This window comes from Takifugu flavidus, chromosome 1 (genome assembly GCF_003711565.1).
Source record: "Takifugu flavidus isolate HTHZ2018 chromosome 1, ASM371156v2, whole genome shotgun sequence".
NCBI lineage: Eukaryota > Metazoa > Chordata > Actinopteri > Tetraodontiformes > Tetraodontidae > Takifugu > Takifugu flavidus.
In genome coordinates this window covers 17,781,825-17,806,821 of record NC_079520.1, presented here as the reverse complement: position 1 = coordinate 17,806,821, position 24,997 = coordinate 17,781,825, and the positions used below count along the sequence as shown (strand labels likewise).

Genomic DNA, 24,997 nt, shown 5'->3' with positions numbered 1-24,997 from the left:
TAAAAACCCGGTTGGGTTGTGTGTATCACAAACCTTTAGCGCTGATGCTTCTTAGATCAGTGATCTTCATCAGCATCTTGGGGAACATGTGGGGTTTGTGAGGCCTCCTCCTTCTTACATAGATCTTCAGTGCCTCCAGCAGAGGCTCCTGTAGGATGTCCACCTTCTCTGCTTGTTCCAAGTCCTGACGATCTGTGGGTGAAACAAAATGGAATAAAATCAAGGGGAAGCAACATTAAAATTCCTTATTAAAAGAGGTTATGAAGATATTCGTCATACCTCCACACAGCAAACAGATGGCGCTGAGTAGTCCGGTCTCTGCATCGTCCATCTCCAGGGGAAGGAGCTGGTTCGCAAATGCAAAAACCAGGTCGGTAAGAGGACCAAAACCTGCGTTGTGCATCTGAGTTCGGTTTAGCGTTAGACCATCTGAGAAAGTCATGGTGTCTTGTTCTGGCGTGTAGCGCGTACAGATCCGGAGTATCTGGGTAGAGCAGAGACAGAAAAAATGGTTGCATTGGTAGGGAACCATCTTTTCATTTTGCAAAGAATTTGTTCAGAGAAATTTTGTAAAGTTAAAAACTGAGTGTTGAGTTTTTACCAGGATGTCCAGACAGGCTGCTTTGAGTAGAGTAATCTGATCTGCGATGGTAAGCGTCACAAAGCCAGGCAGCTGCTTCGCAAACTCCACTGTCTTTATGATACACTTTGTAGAGAGTTCACTGAACTTGTCCCAAAGGTCTACATCCAAAGCTACACGTCGTTCTGAGCTGTTTGTCTGTGAATGGGACAATTTTGAGGCTTTTTATTGATGGATGTACAGGGTTTAGTAAAGTCCAGATAAACCAAATGCTAAGTGACTAAACTGAAGTTCCATAATTAAGTGAGACAAATGTGGTGCTACTGACCGTAGTGTATTTGCCCAGCTGGCAGAGAGAGGGGAAAGTTTCCTGATGGGCCTTGCGAACCCTGTTGATCATCTGCTCAGTATCAGGACTCAGCACATAGTTCTCTATGCACTCTGGCTTTTTCTCGTCCTTTTTCTTCTTGTTCCGGTCATTCCTCACAGCTAGAAGAGTCAAATATAGGACCAAAGAAAAGCTCAGCTTTATGTATTTTCTTATTCCATAATGTATCTCAAATATATTGTTTACACATTTTAAAAAAATGAGAGCGTTGGGCCATTGTTTAAAAATGAGTAGAGGGAACCAACAATATCTTAAATATCTCATTAGAATTGTAGAGACCGCACTGAAATAAAATCAGATATAAAATCAACTGGTGCAGAGTGAAGTGAGAGCAAGTTCAGAGGAACGTCATCAGTGTGAAGGGAAGCTCCGTGTACAACTATGACATCACTTCTTTTATCTGAAGACTACAGATAAATGTTGTGGGACAGCTCCATTGAAGAAGTGCCATGGTAATGCAGGGGGGAGAAAGAAAAAACCTTGAAATAATCCAACATGGTTCCCTCTGGGCAATCTGACAGAGAATAGTGTGCTCACCCCAAATGATAAAACACACCAGGCGGGGTGTTTAGCATTGGAATCCCATTACAGCCTCAATCCATTTCCTCTAACCCATCCAGACTGGGTTGCAGTTTAACTACGACTGGCCCGGGTGTGTGTGTGTGTGTGTGTGTGTGTGTGTGTGTGTGTGTGTGTGTGTGTGTTCAGGGTGGGGGTGGGAGGAGTAATATTGAGTGCCAGTTGATAAATAGTGGTGGTGGAAGGAGCTATCCATAAGACTGACAAATTGCCAGAGCTTTCATTAGGGCTCCCAGCTAATCTAATAACATAATATGACAAATATCCCACCTCTAATGGTTTTAAAAGGGCTCGGCTGCTGAGCTCATATTAAGGGGGGAAAAAACCCTCCCAGCTTATGCTCCTGGGTTATACAACACATGCTCCCCTTTCCTTCTTTCTTTCATTTCAACCTGACCAATGCACGCTATCCCCCCTCCTCCCAGAATTACCTTTCTTATGCTCTAAGTCATTCCCCTTTTCCTAAACTCATCTCAATCAGCTCCCACATCTCCCCTCAAGGTACAGAAGGATCCCCAAGCAGCTGATCTAAGATCACATTTTCCTTCTCTTAATCCAAAACTTAGCCATTAAGGGCGAGGGCGCTCTGGCTGTTGGGAGATCAGCGTCTATGACAGAGGGGCATGGCTCGAGGCCAGGGAGGGATGCATCACTCTGTGATGCTGCTCATCCATCAGCCCACAGACGGGCCTCGTTCCCCGTGAGAGCCCCCAGAGAAAGGGGGAGCCAATGGAAGTCTGATGGTGAACTGTTATTGCTAAGCCTGGCTCACCAAAGCAGATATATGAAGACGACCCTACTTTGCAGACAGAGGTGCTGGGAATCAGTCCACATAAATCAAAGCTAACGTGATATTCTATAGGCTAACTTAAGGCAATAAAATAAACAATATAAATGTCTGCATCTCTTTGTCCATGGTGGGTGTGGAGTGTTTCGTGATACACTCATACCAGAAAATTATAAAGGAAAAATAATGAAAAGCAAAATAGTAAAAAAAAATAAAAATAAATGTCAACTGTAGCCTGGTAGTACAGAAACAGCTTAGATAAAACTGCACTAAACTGCTGGAGATATTTGGGATGTTTTTGTTTGGAAAAGATGACTGGAAATCTGTCCTATCAGCCATTAGAGGATGGCTGCATCCTAGTCGACGTCCAATTAATTCACAAATAAAAGTGGGCCATCCCTGGTGCCCGAACATTACGGGCGCTGACAAATTGGCAGCACAATCATAAGCCGCACAACACAATTTAATGAAGTCATTAAAGAACTATTAGGCATGACTGGTGATCTGTCATGGTGAATTGCCACATGCAATAATGTGTGGGGGAGGACTGAAGCACGGGAGTGAAAATGAAAGAAATGCCGCCTTGGATTTTTATTATGTTTGTGTGCATTTGGATACCAACGAGAAGCTAATATTTGTGTGTGCACTAACTTCCAAGGCGTGGATCGTTCCACATATATGAGAGGAGGATGAAAATGAACGCTTGAGTTCTGGTTTTGTGCTCATTACATAAAAAAGATTTACAAGAGTTGTGTAGAGAGCACTGAAACACACACATGACTGTCATTCAATCATTTGTTCACACAGGGTTCAGCTGTAGTGTGCACATCATGGATGATTTCTGTGTGTGTGTGTGTGTGTGTGTGTAAGACAGACAGAGGTGGGCAGACAGGGATAATTCGTGTGAGGAAAATTAAAGCAGTGGCAGCTCGTCCATCATACAGATTAAATTCAATGGAAAGATAAAAATGTCAATGTTCTCCCTGCTCCTGCTGCTCGCAGCACAGAGCCAACGTCAACAGTGATGAAACTTTCTCTCCCTTTCTCCCTGTCCCCCGGCCTCACGCATCCCTTCTCCCCATTATAGTCTCCCGGTGTGAGATTTCTTCTGCCACGCTGCCGTTCTGGCAGATGCTCTGCTTCTATGCTCTCCTCATTTGACTTCTGTTTTTCTTTCCCTAAAAAACCTGGGACACTGTGGAAATGACAACTACGGGAATAATACTGAACAGGGGAGGGGGTGATGAAGGGAGAACCGCTAAAATAGCTAGACTGGACCTGTACTGCCTCCAATGGCACATGCACGCATGCACACACACACACAGATACATTTCTTGACCTTTTTAGACAAAAGTCATGAAATTTGGGTTGTGGCAATGACATTTCTTTAATATCCAAAAATATAGGAGGCATCAGAAAATTAAGCTTAACTTTCAGCCTGACTGTGAGAACATAAGATGTATTAGTAAGTCCCCAAGTACACAAAGGTTGACATAAAAGAAACATTTAGAGGCCTTCCTCTTGTACTTCTCCACCTGCCTCCCCCCCCCCAACTACTCGCTTGGCATTGCCACCTGGCAACAGGCCTGGCAGTGTCATCTGGAGCTGTCTGCTGGCAGACACAAGGTCATGGAGACGCCCCTGGTGACAGCGGGGGGTCCACCTTCTGTGTACGTCCGACAGGCACGGTATGGTGTTTCAATTGAGCTGTCTGAGTGTATTTCTTTTATTCATACCAGTTTGTGTTTGTCACCTTGCGTTAATCAGAGCATGTGGTTGAAATTATGCATGAGTGTTCATTTGTGTGTGTGAGAAAAGGACAGAGAGGTGGTGAGAGTCCCCGCTGGCCCCAGATGGTCAGCCTCCCTTCTGCCAACAAAAAACTATTTTACTGGCCAAAGTCATTACTAAGCAAGGCACGTAGAATCCACGCAATGAATAAAAGGATCAAGAAAAAGAAAACAGCTGTCCAAACGTGGAGGAAATCAAGCATCCTCCATTTACAAAAGCGATTTCAGTTGAAATGCAGTTCAACACAATTACCACTAGATGGACCCTCAAGCCTAAGTAATATTGGGTCGTGTGTGCAAAAGACCCAGCTACTGTTGTCCTAACAATGATTAATGGCCCCATTCAAAGGTAAGGAGCTCGGAGGATAACTTCTTTTACAGTGCTGAGGCATGGGGAGCGCTCCGTGCACTCGCTCATCCAGAAAGATAAAGGAAATGGTGCTGGGAAGACCCAGAGAGAAGGGAAAGAAGCTTCAGAGCTTGTGTGCAATTCTTTTTAAACAGATGCCAGTCCCTATTAGGAGTAGAGGTAATACATCAACAGTCTTCAATTTTTTGTGTTTCTATGATATAGATGTGACTTTACTGTACATTTTAGAAAAATGTGAAATGGAAACCAGTGTGTGAGTGTTTACATTGGGTTAAAAACTGCTGGCCTCTTGAGTGCTCTGCAATGACACCTCTGCCAATTACTTTATCTTTGTCACACTGTTTTAGCGTGAGTGCTTAAGTGTGTGTGCATGTTCACACAGCCTCCAGGGTGCCATGATGGGAGCAGACGTTTGTTCTTTCACTCCCGGCAGGTGAGAACATATTCATCACCAGGCCTGCCAAGCATAGCGACACCCTGACTGCTGCTGTTGGTCTGGGTCAGGATGATCCCCGAACTCAGACGTACAACAGATTATTGCTACAACTGAAATAATTCAGCATAACTTGAAATAGAATGAATGAGCGTAGAAACGTTAGGTAAATGCGTGAGTTGTATTATCAAAAAGTGCCGCAGAATAAATGTAAATTAGTGCGTGCAACTGTAAACAGTGTTTGTGCAATGATGATTACGGCTCTGGCAACAACTGAAGCAGCTTAAGACTGGTAGCAATCATGCTAAACCAACAGGGATTAAACGACTACAATGACATCTGCGCTCAATCTGGAGGAAAGAGGGCATTATGGGTGTATGGCAGGTGTACTCACACTCCTTGGACATTCCGACTTCCAGGCACTTCTGCAGTCGACAGTACTGGCAGCGGTTGCGAGTGACCTTGTTGATGATGCAATTTTTCTCCCGGTGACAAGTATACACCATGTTCTTCTGGATGCTTCTCCGAAAGAAGCCCTGTGTGATGGAGGCAGACAGATGTGGACTGGCGTTGGTGAGGGAAGGTTGATACAAGAAGCAACACTCCATAGAAATGAAGCTATAGTTTTGTCAAAAAAGAGGAGGCAGATGCTTTAAAGAGCGGTCACAAACCAAAGTTCGGGTCTGCAAAAGCAACCTCTCAAAAAGTCAAATCCTAAAGGGCTTATTGTGTGACATGATCTAGCAAGACAGTCAAACTCTACGTCACAAAAATACTGATGTTTCAGTTTTAAAGGCCTGAAGTTCAAGATGGGCTAATACCTTGTAACTGCAACATGGTTTACACAGCACAAAAAAAAAGCTATTTATCGATTTCGGTCTGAATTACAACGGATAGATGATCTCTTCTGATTTACAATCAATAAGAAAACTCGAGTCAACAAAAAGCAACAAAAAATAGCCATGATGAAAAGCCAGGCATCCAAACATACATTTAACATAACACCATGCAACCCCCAATAAAATCAATGTCAGCCTCCGCGGCCTGTCTGCTCCAACATCCCCCGAGTGTCAAACAATAAAAAGGGGTTAATGCAAATCAGCTACAACTGAGTAGGCCCTCAGTGAGCATGAATCAGTACAGATGTAACACAGGTCAATGGCAGTATTGATGCGCAACAATGGGACACAAGCTGCATTTTGAAGGGCTGTGCTGGAAGGTGGGTGGGACCAGCACCCGATCGAGCGCGGGATGGAGCCAGTGTTGCCGGGAGCCCTGTCCCGCGCCATGGGATTAGCTCTGGTGGCCAACAGATGGCCAGCAGTCCTAAGCTTGCAATTTGTCCTTCCTGGATCACCAGCCTTACTCGTATCTGCCACCCACCAGTGCCGAGCGGAAAGGCTTTTCCAAATGAGCTACAGAGAGGAAATATTTATGATTTGTATCTGTCGGGGCTTAAAACCAGCATGAAGGATGATCCCAGTTACACAGGGAGGACACTGCTTCTGGCCAATGATGGAAGCGCTATTAGTCTCCTTTACTTGTAAATCCTGCTGTGGCTGTTTGTAATGAGGGAAAAGTGAACATTTCAAACCAAAATTCTGAATTCTGTCACATCATAAGTGACGCATGCCTGTTGATTCCGTAGTGGCCTGACCCTGAACCATGTCATCCGGGGTTTGGCCCACTACAAAAACAGACATCTCAGGTGCCCTCTACCAACACCTCCAGTTTGGCTGTTGCTGGCAGCTCGTGGCTCTGTCAACCCTTCCTGCCCTTTCCTCATCCTCCCGTTCCTTTAGGAGTCATTTCTCCCTGCAGCTCTTAAGCCTCTTTTTGTATCACTGCTTAATCCACTCTGCAACAAGCGGGGCCTCAGTGGGCCTGTCAGCCACACTGCAGCATTCACAGGAGATGAGCAGAAACGGAGACGAAAGCGGAGTTGATCCAGGAAAGAGTGCACATGCACGATTCAGTGTGTCCTGTGATTTTGAATGTAGCGCTCTAAAGCGCTTGTATGCCAGTCCTACGCTTCACATGAGTGAGGAAATGGTCTAAGGAGGAGAGCGGGGGGAGGTGCCAGGAGTTTGCAAGTTCATGATGAAACACAGGAATCCTCTCTTACGTGACTTTCACACTGTGGCCAGATTAAGGGTGTGATCCCAGCCTCCCACTGTGACCCTGCATGTGTGTGTGTACGCATCTCTCGCCTCAGCCTGCACATTAGTGAAGACGGATGCTTGAAGGCCGTTTGAAAAACACAACAAATGGGGGGTGGTTTTTTGCATGAAGCAGCACAAGGGGATTTTGGGAATGTAGTTGCCTTCCTCCAACACTGCATGTAGTATATTCCAGGCAGCATGATGGCCTGCTGTTTGCCATCATGCCCCCAGAGAATAACACATGGGATTGGGCAGCTTATTTAATGTATACGTGTTAATATCTCCAGGGGGATGAAAGTGCAATGCCGGTGCACATGTGTGGGTGGTGGAACTTAAACAACAAACGGCCGAGCTGTCTCCAAGTAGCAGAGCACAACATTCCCCTCTGTTTCCTCCCTTCAGAGAAGCCCCCAGGAAATGCCTTTGTAGTTTGGCACGCTGCACCAAAGCCGAGGATGCTAACCCTCATCTTACCCCGGTCTCAAATGAGACAACTATATACATTCACAGGCCTGTAGTGCTGAATTATTGAGCACGCTATGCCAAGTCATTTCTCTGAAGTCAGAGATACGGAGAAGGCATCGTGAATTTTTCAAATTAGCACTGCGGCTGACTCGTGGGCAGCCAGCACATTCTCAGATGGAGGACAAGTGATGGATGTCTGTTTTTAATTAGGGTTTGTTGGCATTTTATAATAGTAGTTATAGCCATCATCAATAACAAGTAATAACAGTGAATTTTAGGGCCCCCTTGACCTCCACTTTAAGTAAAGAAATGGGTGAATTGAATTATCATTTTACAACTGTTCAATATTTTACAGTTTACTTGACTGTTACTTGGTGTCAGGGGTTCATTAAGTATGCTTGTTCACCTATTATTCCCTGGAGATGATTGCAAACTTCTAAATAAACAGCACTGTTGTTATTTCATGTCATCATTTTAGGTACACCAATAAACAGTTAATGTAACAACTCTTAGCTGATGCTTTAATTACACTGGTAGCTGTAAAACGCTGCACAACCACTGCGGATGCTTGAGGCAACGAAAGGTGCGAGAAGTGGATTCATCTTGTAACAACAACACAGACAGACTTACACAGGCACAAATGCCACAAATCTGGTCCAAAGATTAAACTTAGTGCCTCACTTCGTCATACGTTACTGGTAATAATCAGCACTGTGATGAGAATGAAACAGCTTGAAATGGATGAATTGTTAAATACTTTTGTTTTTATCAGATCCAAATATTCTTATACAGCAGCGATGAAAGGAGATGCATTTTGAAAACTTTTTAAAGTCCGATTGTGGGGCTAGGTTACGTTTGATGGAGCACTCAGAAGGTTCTCATTAAATAGCATATGTACACATGTGTGCTGGACTTGTCTTGGCTTCCTCCTCCCATTGCATTCTTACTTATTTCCCCTCCCCCACCCGCAAGCTAATGCACGCTCTTTTTTTGGTGTCAGTGAGTTCAATTATGGCTGCTCAACCCAGGCCTCCTAATCTACTCTCTTCAACCAGCCTTGCTACCCTGGCTCTCCATGTCCCCTGAAGCACACTGGGCTCCCAGCTGTCCCCATATTTGTGTCATTTTTACTTAATCCACTCTCTTTCCCATCCTAAAACTTTTATGTCTGTGATACTGAATCCTGCTTTCCACCCTATAGCTCTTTCTCTTCTCCAACTTCTCTCACCACCACTCCTATCCCTGCACATCATACACACACACACACACACACACACACACACACACACACACCACACACACACACACACACACACACACACACACACACACACACACAATGGCTGGAGGGCCATAAGTCAAACCATCTAACAGGCACCTGTCAGAGATCGACCCACCCTGCCTTAACCAGACCACTCCCTGCCTTCTCTTAACATGCAAATAGCTACTGTGATACAAAACTTTGTTGTTTGAGAGTTCCAACACAATTTTGCCACGTGAAGCATTGGGATTGAGATCCACTGAGTTTACACAACTGCAGCCAGCAGCTCAGGAGCAGTGAGATAAACAGACGTTTGCGCTCACTTAGCCAGGTGTTTGCATGTAGGCAGACAGCAAATCTTAACTGATACCAGAGCGGGCGGGGGTTATTAACGGCCCCATCCTTACCTGAGATGCATAGTTGCACAGATAAAAAAGCTGATATGAAAGATGCTGGACAGCTGACAAGGTTCATGTACTATGTTTGATAAGAACTGCACATTGGGCCGTAACAGTGTGATTATACATACAGTATATTCCATAAAAGTGATAACACCCAATCAGCAACAAAAGAAATCCAATGACAATCCCCGTTATAGTGGTCATTATGGGGGAAAAGAGCTGAACCAACTTTTTTATGTAAAAACCTTTCAAGGATATCTTGCTTGCTTGACATATTCAGGGAAAGGCCAAAGAAACTCACCTTACAGCCCTCACAGGCACTGACACCATAGTGGTACCCTGAGGACTTGTCCTGGCACACAAAGCAGGGCTTGTAGACGCGGGGTGGCGGGGGAGGCGAAGGTGGGCTTGGCACTATCTCTTCCGAGCTGGTGCTCTGGGTTTCTATGGCTGTAGAGAAGAAAGAGCAACAAGAACGGCTCAGATGGAGGGCTGAGGGAAGTGCAAGATTATCCAGAATCATAAAGCAAACACACATTCAGGTCACAGGAGGGAAAACCTGTTTTGTTTGATCGGCAATAGCAAAGAGTCCTGCAAACGACCTTCACAGAAGACATTCTAGAACATGCAAGCACGTGCGTGTTTGCACGCTGCTGCAGAGAATTCTAATAAATGCATGAATAATACACCTGTGCTCGTGTACATGTCTGCAAGTGGACGGAAAAATCTGGATATCTTCATGACAGAATGCCTGCATTTCTACTTCTAAGAGTATGTCCATGTTTACAGTGTGGGGATGGGTGTTCTGAAAAGTTACACATCTTTAATAAAGCAGGGACAACACAGAAGCTGACGCAAGCGCCACGACAAACGGGTCATGCTGTGCCTGTTTACATGCAACAAGAAACCTCCCCCGTTCCCCTCTTTAATTAAACATCACACCAATACACTGAAAATCCCAACATGATACAAAGATGTTGGCACTCAGAAGGTCCCCGTATTTTGTGTTTGGACCTTCTGGGCTGACAGTCCTGCTGATGCCTTCATGTAACAGGGACTGGACTTTGGCTTCAATAACCTATGCGTTACTAAACACGCCCCTCCAATCAAAAAATAAAAACACAGACCTTGGCGCTGTGGTCTAAGGCAGACTCAGTAAATCAATCTCTTCTTACAACTGGTGCCATTCTAATTCAGTGCCATAAATGTTCTTTTGTTGCTCTAGTGCTACACTGACGTTTCTGTTCAATAGTTTGGCAGCATTTTCTTTATGCGGGGGGAAAATCCCATCAAGGCTGCATCGGTGGTGCCTATTCAGGAGCTCCGAACAACATCAGTCATTTTGATTGCATTCATATCCATACTGATAAACACGTTGAAAGGCGCGTAGTTGTGCGGACTGTTGCTCCATTCCAGAATCCTCAGTTTAACAGAGGAGGGATCTGGGAGGTAGACGAGCAGCCACGAAACTCCTGTGTAAATACAGTTTCTGTTTAACAGAGAGGGCTGGGTCAGCAGGTCCATATTACAGCTGGGAACACACAGCGGATGATGTAGACAAACACCACAGAAACCCACGCAGGATCCCCTGCACGCAGAAACCCCTGCACGCAAGCTGGGCAACTCGGAGGGCAGCCTTTCTCTATTCTTTGACACGAGTCCATGTTTCGACTTGCAAATCTCCGCCTGCACGCTGCAGATGGTGCACGGGAAGATTACGTTCACGACACCCAAAATAAATTAACCCCATTTTCCAGATAACTGGAAGGGTTTCTTAAAAAAAAAAAAGCCAGCTGGATTGAAGTGTGGGAGAATAAAGCAGTTTCGAAGGTTTTCAGATGCAGAAGAAAGAATGAAAGAAAGAACGAGTGAAAGAACGAAAGAAAGAAAGATGGTGTGTTTAGGTGATAAGAACAAGAGTCGGCAAGGGAAGTTCCAAAATAGGTCACACACGGACAAAATCTAGAGAAATGAGTTATCATACGTAACATCTCTCTCAAATATTTGGAGTCATTCATACTGCACAATTCTGAAGAAATGAATTTCAGTATCTATGGATGAAATTGTGACACCTCATCTGCTTTATCAATAATAAAGACTCTGAAGAGCAGAGATGTGTTAGTTTTGGTGAAGCTGAAGGGTTTTGGGTTTTGTGTGAAAATGACAGCAGATCCATTTTTTTTGGTTTAATTAGAGTCGATCTTTGTCCTCACCACTGGACCCTGAAGTAAACACAGTCATATCAAACAAATGTAATGTAAATAGAGCGGCCTTTATGTAACATGGCCCATTTTCTCATTAAAAGAAGACATTCGCTTGCCGGTCTCTTGACATAGACTGATGAAAGCACAGCATTATTGGTGTGTCAAGAGCTATTCAGCCGCATTCAGGCCTCCTCCATTAGAAAGTTATACATCAAGATTAATAAATCTGCCCTCACACTCAAAATAACGTGAAATAACAAAAACGGTATCCATGCCAACATAGAGGGGGAAAAATGTTTTCCCCCTCTCCTTAATCATTAATTCTTAATGAGAGCACCCATGAAAATCTGGGACACAAGGACAAGAGTCTGTGAGGGGGGCTGGTCACTGTAATTAAATACAATGGCTGGCTTTTGGAACCTTGTCAAGCTGAGGCATGGAGTAAAACAATGGCGAGCCTGTGGACCGCGAGGCAGAGTGGCTCGGTGGACTGGACGGAGCTACTTAGCCCTTCAGCAGCCCTCATCCAGCCATTATTCAACACCGGTCTGCATCCAAACTCTGATCAGCACCAACCATCAGACAAGCCTGCCCATTGTGCACTCCACCAAAATCAGAAGCACAAACTCTGGAAGAAGTGACTCACACTTGCCTGGAGAGGTTCCCTTTGTATATCGCAATATGTTAATGATGAAAATGTGTGTATGTTGAGATTTCCATTTGGGGACCTCTCGGCGCCTGCAGAACCACCACTGTAGCTAATATTGATCAAACTAGCTTAAATTTCACCATCAGAGGAACTGTTGCACTCACCTTGGTTATCGCTATCAATTCTACTGAGCAACCAGGCACTGTGAATCTCACACAGGTCTTAAATTAAGTTTATCACCCAGGCATGTTATTGGACCAGTTCTGGCAGTAGGAAGAAATCATCGGTCATCAAGGATAGCTCAGATTCAAGGAATTTTCACTGTCAAATCAAATCGGCACACTGGATTTTCTAAAAACATTGGACATAACCAGCTTTTCCTCATATTTGTGGATGGACAAATATTACAATCACTGTAGACGGTGTGTATTTGCTCTCTATGAGTGTGCTTGTGTACTTCAGCAATACAGTCTATTTGAATAGCTTAATGTAGCATAGCGTTCTTGAAGTCAGGGCTGAAAGCACTGGTTATTTAATTAGGCTCAAATGTGAGTGGTCTGTAATGCCACTCACCAGATTTACCTTGCCTACATCACAAGCTACAAATGCACTTAGACAAAAGTTACCACTGACTGTGGCATTTCTTAGTGGGCAATAACCGCATGCTTGGCATTAAAAAGATGAACTAGACTGAAGTGTAATCCTGACAGTAGATAGCCTGGCTTACATTGGTACTTCAAAGACATCACAACTACAGAAACAGGATGCAGGCACACAAGCCCACCGGCTATTACCAAGCCCGCAGACTCTGGGCAGCGTTAGCGCAGTTCTGCGGAGCAGTTCTTGGGGTTCAGCTTTAGGTTAGTCCTCTGAGATTTGATTACTTTCATCCCCACTGGTTACTGCGCCCAGCTGTGAAGCATATTAATGAGATTTCACTATCATTAGGGGAAGGATAACTACATTAGCGGGCTGGCTGGCTGGCTGCGAGTATGACCAGGAGAAGTAGAGGAAAAGAAGAAAAAGGATGAGAATGCCCTCCGCTTTGTTAAATACTAGTATGTCATATCTCCATTGTGCCTCTCTGCCTTCTATTGGGTTAGCTGGGACGCACACATGCTCACCATGTGTACCGTACACAGAGGAACATAAAGAAGTCCATTTGTCTTTCAGTGCTGGATGTGCAGGAGCACAGACAGCAGCCAGACCTCCGTGCCAAAGGCCGCTGCATTAGCGCTTTCTTTGAAGTCTGCATTAACTAATGAAGCGGAATGGTCAATGTAACAGCCTCGAGGACAGGCCGTCTCGGATGAGCCTGGGAGTGGCTGACCAATGTATCACCTATGTCCATAAAAACAACTAACAGCAAGTTAAGAGCCTTTAAGTGCAGTGAAGAAGACCAGTGGGACTCAGGCACAGTAATCAGATATTTTCTGTTTTCCATATCAGGGATATAGACAAAAACAAAGAAAATCACAGAGACACATACAGGAATGCTTTGTCAGCACTCTTCAATTACTAAAGGGGGAAATGGGACTATTTCCTTGCTTACAGGGAAATCCTGCCATTCTCTCACAAAGCGTCATAGCAGCTTTCCGCTGAAAATGGAAAGGGTATTGCTCACTGCCCTCAAAGTGATTACTGGCAGTAAAGGCATGCATGCCATCTGAATATGTGACAGGGCGAGGGCGTGCGCGTGCGATCACACTCCAGCAGGCATGCAGAGGCTGAGAGATGTAAGCTGAGCAGCAGCGGGCTGTGTTTGTGTTCAAACACAGAGTGTGAACAGTTACTGGACGGGAGGCGGGGAGGCGGCCCGGCTTAAAGGCATGAGAGAGAAACAGGAAGGCGAATCAGGAGGTTACTATGGAGCGTGACTGCAGACGGTTTTCCTCACGCCGCCCATAATCACTTTAACAGCCTATCCTGTCCTGTCCATCTCGCTACCCTCTTCGTCTTTTCCCAACCTGTCCCGTCTTAAAACTTTCTCACATCAGACATCGACTATATTTACTATATCTGCTGATATTTAATGTGATGGTGCAACACGTTGTTGCACGAATGTGTCTGAAAGCTAAGCTACATGTGTCTAGCTTAGAGGGAGGACGTTAATGTACATTTTTAGAAGGCGTTTGCCTTTTGCAGACAGAACAACATCAACGACACAACAATTGTCGCTTTATGTTTGAGATTATAGCTCAGAGTCCAGCAGCTTGGTATTGAGGTCATATGAGAGTGCTACAAATGGGACAAGACATTTGTGAATGACAGATGGGGGACTGGGTAAAGGCCGAAGGGCAGGTTACCCCAGAGCAAAGGGCCTTCTTGTCCGTTAAGAAGATCCCTCCAAAACACCAGGAAATGGTGGGCCAGAGGTGGGGAAAACACAGGGCTGTTTTGTGTTGAGGATAATTTATGGCACCGCTACATATTCCTTAACTGCTTGCATGCATTTTTGAGGCTACACTGAATGTTGTTACACAAACAGTGAATATCTGAGCAACTGAGTACATCTGCCTGTTTTCATAATTCCATGAATTTCTACTGATAAGTGTTGTAAATAAGGGCCCTGTGCGTGACGCTCAACATGTTCTTGTCTAAGCGGCGTCTGTTTTTTATCAGCCCTGCAGCCCCCACCATTTTCCCAAGCCCTTCTCCAGGGGCCCAAGATAACTTCCCTCTCCATGCTGCCAGGCCTCTGAAATAACAACACACCAGGTTTTCCTATCACCACTGCCCAGGCAAATGGAGACCGACCCGAGAGCGTGTGCTGACAAACCAGAGTGCTTGGGGAGGGAGGACTGGCAGAGGAAGCAAGTAGATGGCAAAGATGAGGCCAGCAGGGACCTCACATTAACAATCCCAGCGTTTAAACCAAAAACAGATTTAATAAATCCTGTGTGGACTCTAAAGTTCATGCATTTTAGTGGGTGAAGAGTAAACGTGTAAAAAGTTGATTGCTGCTGGAAGGAACACCCGGTTCCCTGGCAACAGCGTTTGCAATCCCTAGTAACACAGAGTAACTTTACCCAGCAGCTGTCTGTGGCTGCTGACTGACAGTTGGACTAAGCAAGATGGCACTTGCCCCAGGGTGACTGGAGATATCTGGCATGAGCTGATAGTGTGGGACATGGTGGTGGGCACAAGAGGGCCAAAAAAAAGCAGCCCATGTCCGCCAGAGGATGCCAGGATTTGAACGGTCACATCGGCGACTATTTCGGCAGGCTATAGCGCATGTGGTGCTAGAGTGATGATATCTGATGCAAGAGCAGATTCTGAACACAGTTGGTGTGTGTCAGGTCTATTTAGATGGCTGATGACAGGTCCCAGTGTTAAGAATACGTCCTTTTTTTCCTGCAGAGATGTAATGTCCTTCTATGTGTCTGCATTAGGCGCAGCTCCAAAGATTCATCAAAGTAATGAGCTGAAGATCAGGGAGGTTAACCTATGATTAACAAGCGTTTTCCACTGTTAATCCACAAGACAAATACGGACAGTGTTTGCCAACAGCACATCTTCAATTAAACATAAGCGCTCATTAAATGTAAACAGTATGTTAAAGCTAACAGTTGATCTGGAACTCGTACACACTAAAACGGGGAGCAGCAGGACGTTCCAACAGACAAGGGCGGAAGAGGAGGGTGAGGAGCAAGCATCTGAGAAAGATGTGCCGAGCTGAGAGGCAGCGATGGGAAAAGAGGGCGACACGCAAGCTAAACCTTTTAAAAGCAGGCCCTAAATAAATATATTTTTGTCCTCCCAGGGTGAAAACGGGTTTCACACAGGAAAGTGGGAATCCAGGTGAAGGAGTTGTCTACCTGGTGGATAAGAAAACCAAGTTAGATTGCGGCCCTCGAGGCCTGGGTTTCCACGCCCCTGCTCTGTACACAGTAAGTGCGTTTCCATGCACATTTAAATTGGACTACACTTGTCACTCGATTGGTGTGAATAATTTATACAACCGGACTTTACTGTCTATGAAGGAATTTGCAGTAGTCGGATCATAGGTGGAGTCAAACCACCTCCCTCCCTCCTGCCTGGCAACAATTTGTACTGTTTTACTTTGTTGTGGTTGGCTAGCAACGATCCATAAAGAAGTTAGCCAGCCAGGTAGCAGCCGCAGATAAATCAACAGCGGCGACGGACGGGTTTACGCATCGGTACTTTGTCATGGTTGGCTAGCTTCCTACCGGTTGCTGCCACACACTGCCGACTCAGTGTGATGCTCCTGCTTCCGTGTCAGCCAAATGTAGCACATGCGCGTCATAAGCCAACTCGGTGACCTCATCCTCTCGTCAATCGACTCACAACATGGGGGTGTCAGTCCGACTTGTTTTCGGAGTTGCCTGGACTGATTTTCATTGAGCTAAGACATCCGCATACTTTTTATGTAATGAAACGAAGACAGGAATTCTGTATTCCTGCACGCATGTAAACACACTTAGTGAGACTGTGAGAAGGAGCAACGGCTCCAGAAAGAGACCAAAACACCATCTCGATGCAATGACTTCCTGGTCTGGGACCATTTAACGCGTGATGGGTTCAGCATCGTCTTTCGATCTTAACGGGAGGACACATGTGACACAGTGATGCCAAACACTTTTACAGAACAGGTTTTAATGGAACTGCTCTTACTGTGAAAATGGTCGCATGAAACATTAAGTCTCTCTTTTACAGAGCCAGCACCGGTTAATTATAGAATTGTGCGTGAGTGGATGACAGCATGCGAGCGTTTCCCCTCTGCGAGAACTGCACTCATGCATACTATAAGAACCAAGATGGTGCCTTCCCAACTATAAATCCGACATCTATGATGGGCGACAAAATTAGTCTTTTGTGTGAAAATATCCCTGCTGCCTTATATCAATAATGGACAAACATGTAAAAACAATTAAAATGGCTCACTGCAAAGTTTTCACAGCAATAACCAAAGTCATCAGTTAAGGGTTTAGAACAGATGATTTAAATTAGTGGTGAAAGCACGAACACATTTGTGCCCTGAGCATTTAAAGCCGCTACAGATGAAGAAATTCTGGATAGCATCATTCGGTCTGCCTCAGTTGAAATGACACCCTTACACATTAACCAGTCTCTATTCATCTTAATGGAGCCGAGTGCCACACGGCGTTTGAAGGCCAAAGCCCCCTCCTGAATGCTCATGCTCGAGTGTTTGCTCTTCACTCGGTCTAACAGAGAGGTTATCTGACCATTGATACTCGCTAATCCAATGTGACTGGCAGCATTCAAGCCCCCCCTGTCCTTAAGCGCATATTTAACAGAGGGTGGAAGCAGGTCATAAATATGAGGGCAGTAAAAGGGCTATTTGCATTAGAGGGCTAAAGTGGACTAGATGGGGCTAGGAGGAGGTGGCAAGTGAAAAGGAAGAACAGGGGATCAGCAGAGAAGAAAGGGAATCTGCTCATGATCTGGGAAGAGAAGCGGGGATCACCAGGGGCAGGCTTTGTCATGTTAAAGTGCTTCTCTCCACTCATGATCCCTCTTTTTCCCCTTCTCTCTGTGGACATCACAAACGAATAGATTAGCAAGGTTTGATCTGCACGGCTTCAGCGCCGGAGCATAGGTCATGCGTGCAGCGTATATAGAACTGGATCCACTAGAGCGGGTACTCCTCTTCTTTGATCATTTTCTCACCACTTATTTTTTCTCAGGATAAAGAAATCTACATTTGTCAATTCACATACTCATCGGTGGGAGTCAAGGCTGACTTATTAGACTACAGTAATTTCCTTCTGCCTTCAGTTCTTTGCATCCTCACCTGCATTCCTACACTGTGCTCCACCGTGACGACAACAGCCCCTTCGTAAATAAGCGCAAAGTACCGATGACGCCGTCATCTTTTGCATCAAATGAATTTGAGTGTGTTTATAAGTGGAGGCACTTTAAAGGGTGTCAAAAAGAGCATGCAGATACGATTATCCTGTCACAAGCCTTCTAATGAGCACAACTGAGGAGCGAGCTGAAGGGGTTACTAGGTCAGCACAAAGGTTGAAATGACCTTTGGACCCCGAGGAAATTGCTTGCATATTAAGAACAGCTATGCAGGGTAGAACAAGCTAGCTTCACAGTGGCAAATACGTCGCCATCTTCCCTGCCCAGAAACATTACATTAATAATGCTAAAATCTAAATTCTAATGTCAAAGGAAGCATAAGGAAGTAAAAAAAAAGCAAAAGCATCCACAATATGGTATTTCTATTGTGGCGGTATGAAAACGATTTGTCAGATTACAGGAAAAAAAGCTCGAATGTACATATTGAAGTCAGATCACGCAGATGTAAACATGAGCATCAACGCTCGCCACTGCTCCAGTGCTCATGCCCTCTAATGATAACTAATGACACGCGTTTGATTCAGCCGTCTGATGTGGAGCATCAGGGGGCTGCTTAGGGGAAGATTTGGGCAGAGTGAGGGGGAGAATGGGTGGGCGTGGAGAGCCAAACTCATTTGTCTTAAGTGTCAGTGCTAATGAAGAAAAAAATATATTTCCAAAAAAGCGAGATGCTTGTTGATAGCACTGGGAGGTTAAGTGAGTTCAGTCCTTGGGAAAAATGGCTGATGAGAGGAGGCAGAGCCATCAAGAGAGAACAGCAGGGTGTTACCAGGGCTTAATGAAGGACATGTTTGGCTTCCTCTAGTGTGGTTTGTGCGCTTCCTCTTCGCTATGTGTCTGGCCTGAGCGTTGTCTGCGTCTCCACAGACAGTAATTTCCTGCATGGATCCCTGACCTTTCAGTGTGGCTGTGGGGGTATGCCATTTAATTGTGACACGCACAAACACACGCAGGCACCGTTTCCTGTGATATTACTGGCCTGTGGGTTGGTTTCAGTGAGAAAACAATCACTCCGTTCCAGCCTTGAAAACAAATCCAGGGCCACCTACTGTACTTTATCAATGACAGCTGCTCATATTCAGGTTTCATTTCACGGTCAAACACAAGGAGATATGCAAAACAACACCTTTACAGGGGACAAATTCTGCAGTGTGTCTGATGTACATCCTTTATTAGCAGTCCTGCCAAAAACAATGAGGAAAGAAAACCTGAACCGGATCCTCAGGTGAGTCTCCTGGGTGTTATTCCCACCTCTCCCCACCTATGCCACCCTCGCCCCTGGGGTGCAGTTAACCTCGGCTGGTTTATGTCAACTGCTGTGTAGCTCTTTTTATGACTGAGTCTTCATCGTGACTGCTTTTGGGGGGTGTCTGAATGTCGTCTGTGGCTACCCAATTCTACCCCAAGTAACAACACACACCTCTCCCAGTTAACTCTGTCCATTAAGCTAAGTGGGGCCAATATATTATGCAAGAGTTGGCACTAAATTATTGAAGAGGTACAGGGAACTGTGATGAATCGTGCCACGCACAGGTGAGGAGAGACCGTAGGACTTTCTATTCAAAGTTGATTACAAAATTACACATTTGTGAGCCAATTTGTTTAATAAGATGATATGGACTTTAGGTTGGAACAACAACGCTAATGTCAATCCGTGATGAATAAATAAAGAGCCAGTTGCTGGAAGCAAAAGGAGATGGATTTACAGCTTAGCCAGGAGAGGAAAAAAGATTGTGAAGAACGAGAGCAGAAAATACAAAAAGTCGTGTAAAGACAGAGAAACATTTCCATGGTGTGATTTTAATATATCTTGACCTCTATCCCATTTAACTTTAAAAAAAAGCTGAAAGGAGATGAGAGAGAAAATTAGGGCAGGGCATTTAAAGAATGAGAAGCCAGCTTTACGGTGCTACCCCCTTCTCCTCCCTCTGCAACGTAGGCGTGGGCCCTGGGGGAGCCACCGAAGTTAATACACTTATTAAGCCTCGACGGTGAAGCTCGCTCCACCTACTCAACCCTTAACTTCAAGGAGCTCTCGTCCTGCCAGGCAATGGGCAATCTAGCTCACTTCCACAATGAGATCAAACAGACCAAAGTAGGCCAGCTCAGGGCAAGCCTGCAATGGAGCTTCCTGCTGAGCAGTGAGGGCAGGTGGGGTTGAGTATGTCAAGCCCTAAGAGCATCCCAGCAGGCTTTACAAGGCATCAACCTTGAAAGAAATATTCCTTAACTTCCTCTCTCTGACTCACACTGCCCAAGATTCTGGTACATTTTCTACGTTCAGTGGGGCTTTTGCAAACACGTGCACCAGAAGGGATTTCATCCCTCGCTAGCTGTAGGTCGTCCATAGCTGTAGAGGATTAGAGGTCAACAGGACAGGGAGGTCGAGTCTGGATGGCCATGTTGCTAGTACTAATCTAGGCTAGACAGAGGTGCCTTCTCTCTATGCACGGGCTGGTCACCTCTGCTGCCAAAAGGACATGTATGTGGGTCTGTCTGTCTGTCTGTCTGTCAGTCTAATCACTGCATTACATCTAATCCATAATTCACATGGAGGGGAAGGATTAGTATTGCTAACCTTGCCTGTACCCAGAAGGAGTCCATTTGGGCAGCCATGCAGATTGCACGCTAGGCTCCCCGAGTAAGAAATGACGGTTGTCTTAAAGGTACAGTCCACCTAGATCAAATTTCCCACAGAAAGAACCCTGGGCTGCTGTCATATTGGGAGCTGTTTTGTAGCATAAAGAACAACTAATGTCTTGCTACAATTCTTATTCAGTTTAGAAGAATAGGGTTAACCAAGGATAGGCTGTTTTACTGAGAAGCATTACATCCTTTTTCCAGTTACTCCTCACAGTTGTGGAAAAAAGTTTTCAGACAACCTAAAAATGTTTACTATCAACAATATTATTACAAAATAGTTGTGAAAAATCTTTTTGTGTCTCAAAAGGTTAGCGTTAAAAAAAAATCACATATTTTTTTAGGGTACTCTTTACAAGAAAAATTAACAAGGCTTAATTCATTTTTGACAGTTTCCAGATGTCAGTTCTCAGCGTTGTTGGCATCAAAGTCAACCAATAACACCTGAATGTGATAATAATAAATAAACCTCATCATCATCGAGTTAATGTGAGCAGTCCTGCCATTAGCACACAGTAGGGCTATAATCCTGTCCGAAAACCTATTTCCACCACTGTCGGGAGAAGGAAACCACAATTTGGGGCATGCGCACATCAATCCATCCATCCACCCACCCTGTCAGTACTAAAATTGGTGCAAAATTACAAACACAAACTTGATGGACAGATACTAGAGATGACCAAGAGAAATGTGTGACATAGGCCTGGGATATAGGTCATTCTGTACCAGACAGCATTTTTTCCAATGCTGGACAGTTTGCAGCTTTTGGACCCGGGCCAAGCTGTGATCAGTTGCACTAGGGCAGTAATAATATCAGTCATAGAGTCAAGCCTCTTCCTTCTATGCTCTCCCTGTCCATCCATAGCTCTGCTGCATTTTGTTCAAAGAGCAGAACTCCAGAGGCCAAAAATGACATTAAACCGCCTGAGAGGCTCCACTGAGATTACTGTTTAAAAATGCCAACCCTCCTGGTGCCCCCCTTTCTCTGCCTTTGCCTGAGAGCTACCCTTCCCTCCCTCTGATTTTCTTTCAGCTGAGAGGTGCTGACAGCCCAGACACAATAATCCAGCTCTATTGTGGAGCTGCCACAGTGGCAGCGGTGCTGTGTAAAGGTTTCCCACGTATGGTGTGAGGGCAGAGCGGGGTGTCACTTCGTGGCATGGGCACAGAAAATTGCTGCTAGAAGCAAAGCGGGTTGGTCACCAGTTACTGTATGAAGCCACAGTGCATGATTTGACAACTCTTGACCTTTCTTATAAGCCAGCTAAACCACTGGAGGAAGAACAATTACGAGTGTTTTATCTCCAGATGATACAGCGTCTCCTTTAAGGTTTGTATGTGAACACCACAGGGAATACGTAGCCAAGATTTTAATTCTAATTTATCTATCCAAAGCAAATCATTAGCGATCCCCCTCCTGTTTTCAGCCAACTATAAAAATGTTCCCGATTCTTGTTAAAAATGCAGTGGAATAACAGATGCTAAACATCTGCCATTGTAGCCTTCTGCATACGTTCTACCCAGTCTGGCTACAGGGTATATGACCGTTCACGCAACAATAATATCACAAACAGGGTTATGGGGAACAAGCCACTTGTAACCTGACTCTGTCTGCCTCCTTAAGATGAACATGACATCCCATCCATCACTATCCAGCATTACACTCTTCCTTTCCACCTCTACCACACTCTTGGCAGTCTATTTCATCTCTGTCCCAGGTGGGCCTTAAAGAGTCAAATGTCAGAGACTGGGCACCAGCCAGACACGTAATGAATATGAAATGATTCAGAGGGGCTGTGGGAAAGAGAAGAGAAGAGCATCCAGACAGAGAAGCTCCTCTGTTACTAAGTGGGACCATATTGAGATGAGCTGAGCTGAGCTGGGATAGGCTATGCTCTGTCGTGAGACATGAGAGGGATCTAAGGAAGAGTACACACAATAAGGATGTATATAGTTTCTTTGGAACTCGCATTCGATAAATCAAGCCGCACCAACAGTAAAAGGCCCCAGATATGTCCTGTGTACAACCTGAGGGGTTTTTCAAAGCACCACGCCTGAGATCTAGTGATGAAGTGTCGGTGGATCGTATGAACCCCTCAAACATTTGTCAAACCTTTGTGCCGTTTTATTAAAAACATGCTCGTTTGGTTAACAAAGGTCATCAAAGCAATATGGATTTCTGCAAAAACGGGTAGAAATATAATGCTCTTTACTTCAGTCATGCTGGCCTCTCCTCTATTTCTGTGACTGCCCCACTCTATAAATAGTGGGGGCTCATTGGATTGCAAGGCGTGCGTTTAGGTGTGCGCACGCGCACTTATTGGCAGTCACAAATTTGTAATGTGTGTGTCTCGAAGAGGTTCAACTGCAGACGAGCGCTGTAGAAGAAGCAGACTAGGGTCTAAGACAGGGCTGCAGGAGAGAAGAGCGGTCCGCAGAGCCTGGGGAGGCCAGTGGCCCACCAAAACTGATGAAACAAGGCAACATTCCATATAATCACTCTATATATAGCAGATGCTGGCAAAAGGGGTTGGAGGGCAGGAAATCTTGTAAAATATGAGGAAAAATTAGGGCAGGCAAGCATTAAAGATTAATCGTGACACTCACTGCCCAGCGTGGGCTTGCCATGTGGAGAATGCAACCATGGGGGGGGGGGGGGGGGTAAAAATGGAGGGAGAATGGAGACACTTTGGGAATGAAAATGCATTCTTGGGTGATAAATGTCCCTAGTTCAATAGCCAGATGAATTTATGTGTGCTCCATTATGGGAAGGTGGGGACGAAACATAGAGATGGGCTGGAGAGATGGGGAGGGTGACAAAGAGAAAGAACGTGCCCTTCTCTCAATGTGCCGGCGAGTTAGCCATGCAGAGCCCATTGCGAGCAAGCCATCTGTAGAGATAAGTAAAGAAGTGATTACAACAGGCCCAGCTCAATTTCTGACAGTTGACGCTCGGCTGCCCCCGTAGAGCTGAATTGATTTAAATGAAGAAGCTATGAATATTTTATAGGGTAGCCCCCCTCCCCCTTACCTGAACTGTTTTGATCTCCCTCATATCCCTGTGTACGCTGTGTAACAAGACACGTGCGGAAGGCTGTAATTAATGACAGCAGAATTACTGCCCCGTGTCACAATATCTGCAACCAGCCACTGTCTTTAAGCTGTGATGAATCAATGTTACCGCCTGGATCTTTTGTGTATCCTCCTCTCCTCATCAAAGGGAGCTTTTGCCGTGTACACCAGCCCTTGGTTGGGGATTTAGCATCAAACCAAATGAGTATACAGAACATTCAGGCAGTTGCCTCTGGCTAATTCTTTACAAACAGGCTGGGGCTGGTGGATTTGACCTTGTGTTCACCACTCTAATTGAACTTTACTGGACTTCTGACGTCTTTGAAATAAAATGATTGACTCCCTGATGATATTGTGCCAAATCCACTAATTACACTGTGATTATGACAGATATCACAGTCGGCCGAAATGTGTAAACTTGATATTCCAAGTCAGTGGACGAACCAGGTTAATGTGCAAGAACTCACATCCGAAAAGGTAGGTACAGATTCAACGGTTGGTAGTAGGGTGGCGTTTTTGGAGCGAGTAATGGCAGGTTGTGAAATGTTGACCTGCGGCCCCTCCCAGTAGAGTAGTGGCCCTTTGCCTTTACAAACATACCTTGATGACAAAATGTGTTATTGATGTTCACCTGAAGGTGAAAGCAGGCGCGCTTTTGTGGACATACTGATCTCTCGCTCACACACACACCCACTCACTTGGGCATTCCGAGCTTTCAGGATACTAAATCACTGTCACCATCGGCTGAATGGGGTTAGGCAGACGTGGTGCAATAAGAAGCCTGCTTGATGCTTTTCTTCTCCAGAAGAACAAGGTCCTTGCTTCAATGCTGTCAATCTATCCTGCCAGCTCCATCAAGCTGGGATCAACAAAGCTCCAGGATGAAAGGGTCATTCTTTCATAAGCCTGACCATGAAAGCACCAGGGTGCATGTGCATTAAAGTGCATGCAGGCAATGTTATGAAGCTTAGTGGCTTGACATTGACATTAAGGTCAGGCACAACATTTCAGGAATATTAAAGCTCAGGATTTGCATTACAGTATTAGAACAATATCACAAGCTCATGTTTTCAGGAGAATTCCCGAGTGAATTGATCAAGACAATAAAAGTCATATTTCATGACCTTAATACACGACCTTTTCCCTGTGGCAACCTTGTTTCATTGCGCTGGGAACTAGCAGCACTGTGGTGATTCCACCAGCTTCTTGTGTGTGCACCATTATTTGTGTTTTTTCTAAATTCTCAGCATCTTCTTGAAAAAGAGAACCCTGGCATATAAACAGGGGAAGAGGAAGTGATATTCAAAGGTCTTTCGTCCAGCACATGCCAATTTGTTGGCCCACACAAAATGTAAACACATCTTTC

The 24,997-nt window shown here is 45.1% G+C and overlaps 1 protein-coding gene across 2 annotated transcripts in view; it reads right to left on the bottom strand.

The window, feature by feature from the left end:
* raraa (retinoic acid receptor, alpha a) overlaps positions 1 to 24,997 on the bottom strand; it is a 95,812-nt gene that overhangs the window by 2,415 nt on the left and 68,400 nt on the right. For both annotated transcript variants that reach the window (XM_057026079.1, XM_057026070.1), the window contains 6 exons: positions 9,518 to 9,666; positions 5,322 to 5,463; positions 909 to 1,069; positions 602 to 778; positions 280 to 484; positions 34 to 192 (listed from right to left, as the gene is read on the bottom strand). In XM_057026079.1, coding sequence (XP_056882059.1) covers positions 34 to 192; positions 280 to 484; positions 602 to 778; positions 909 to 1,069; positions 5,322 to 5,463; positions 9,518 to 9,666 — 993 coding nt within the window. The remainder of the gene's footprint in view (positions 1 to 33; positions 193 to 279; positions 485 to 601; positions 779 to 908; positions 1,070 to 5,321; positions 5,464 to 9,517; positions 9,667 to 24,997) is intronic.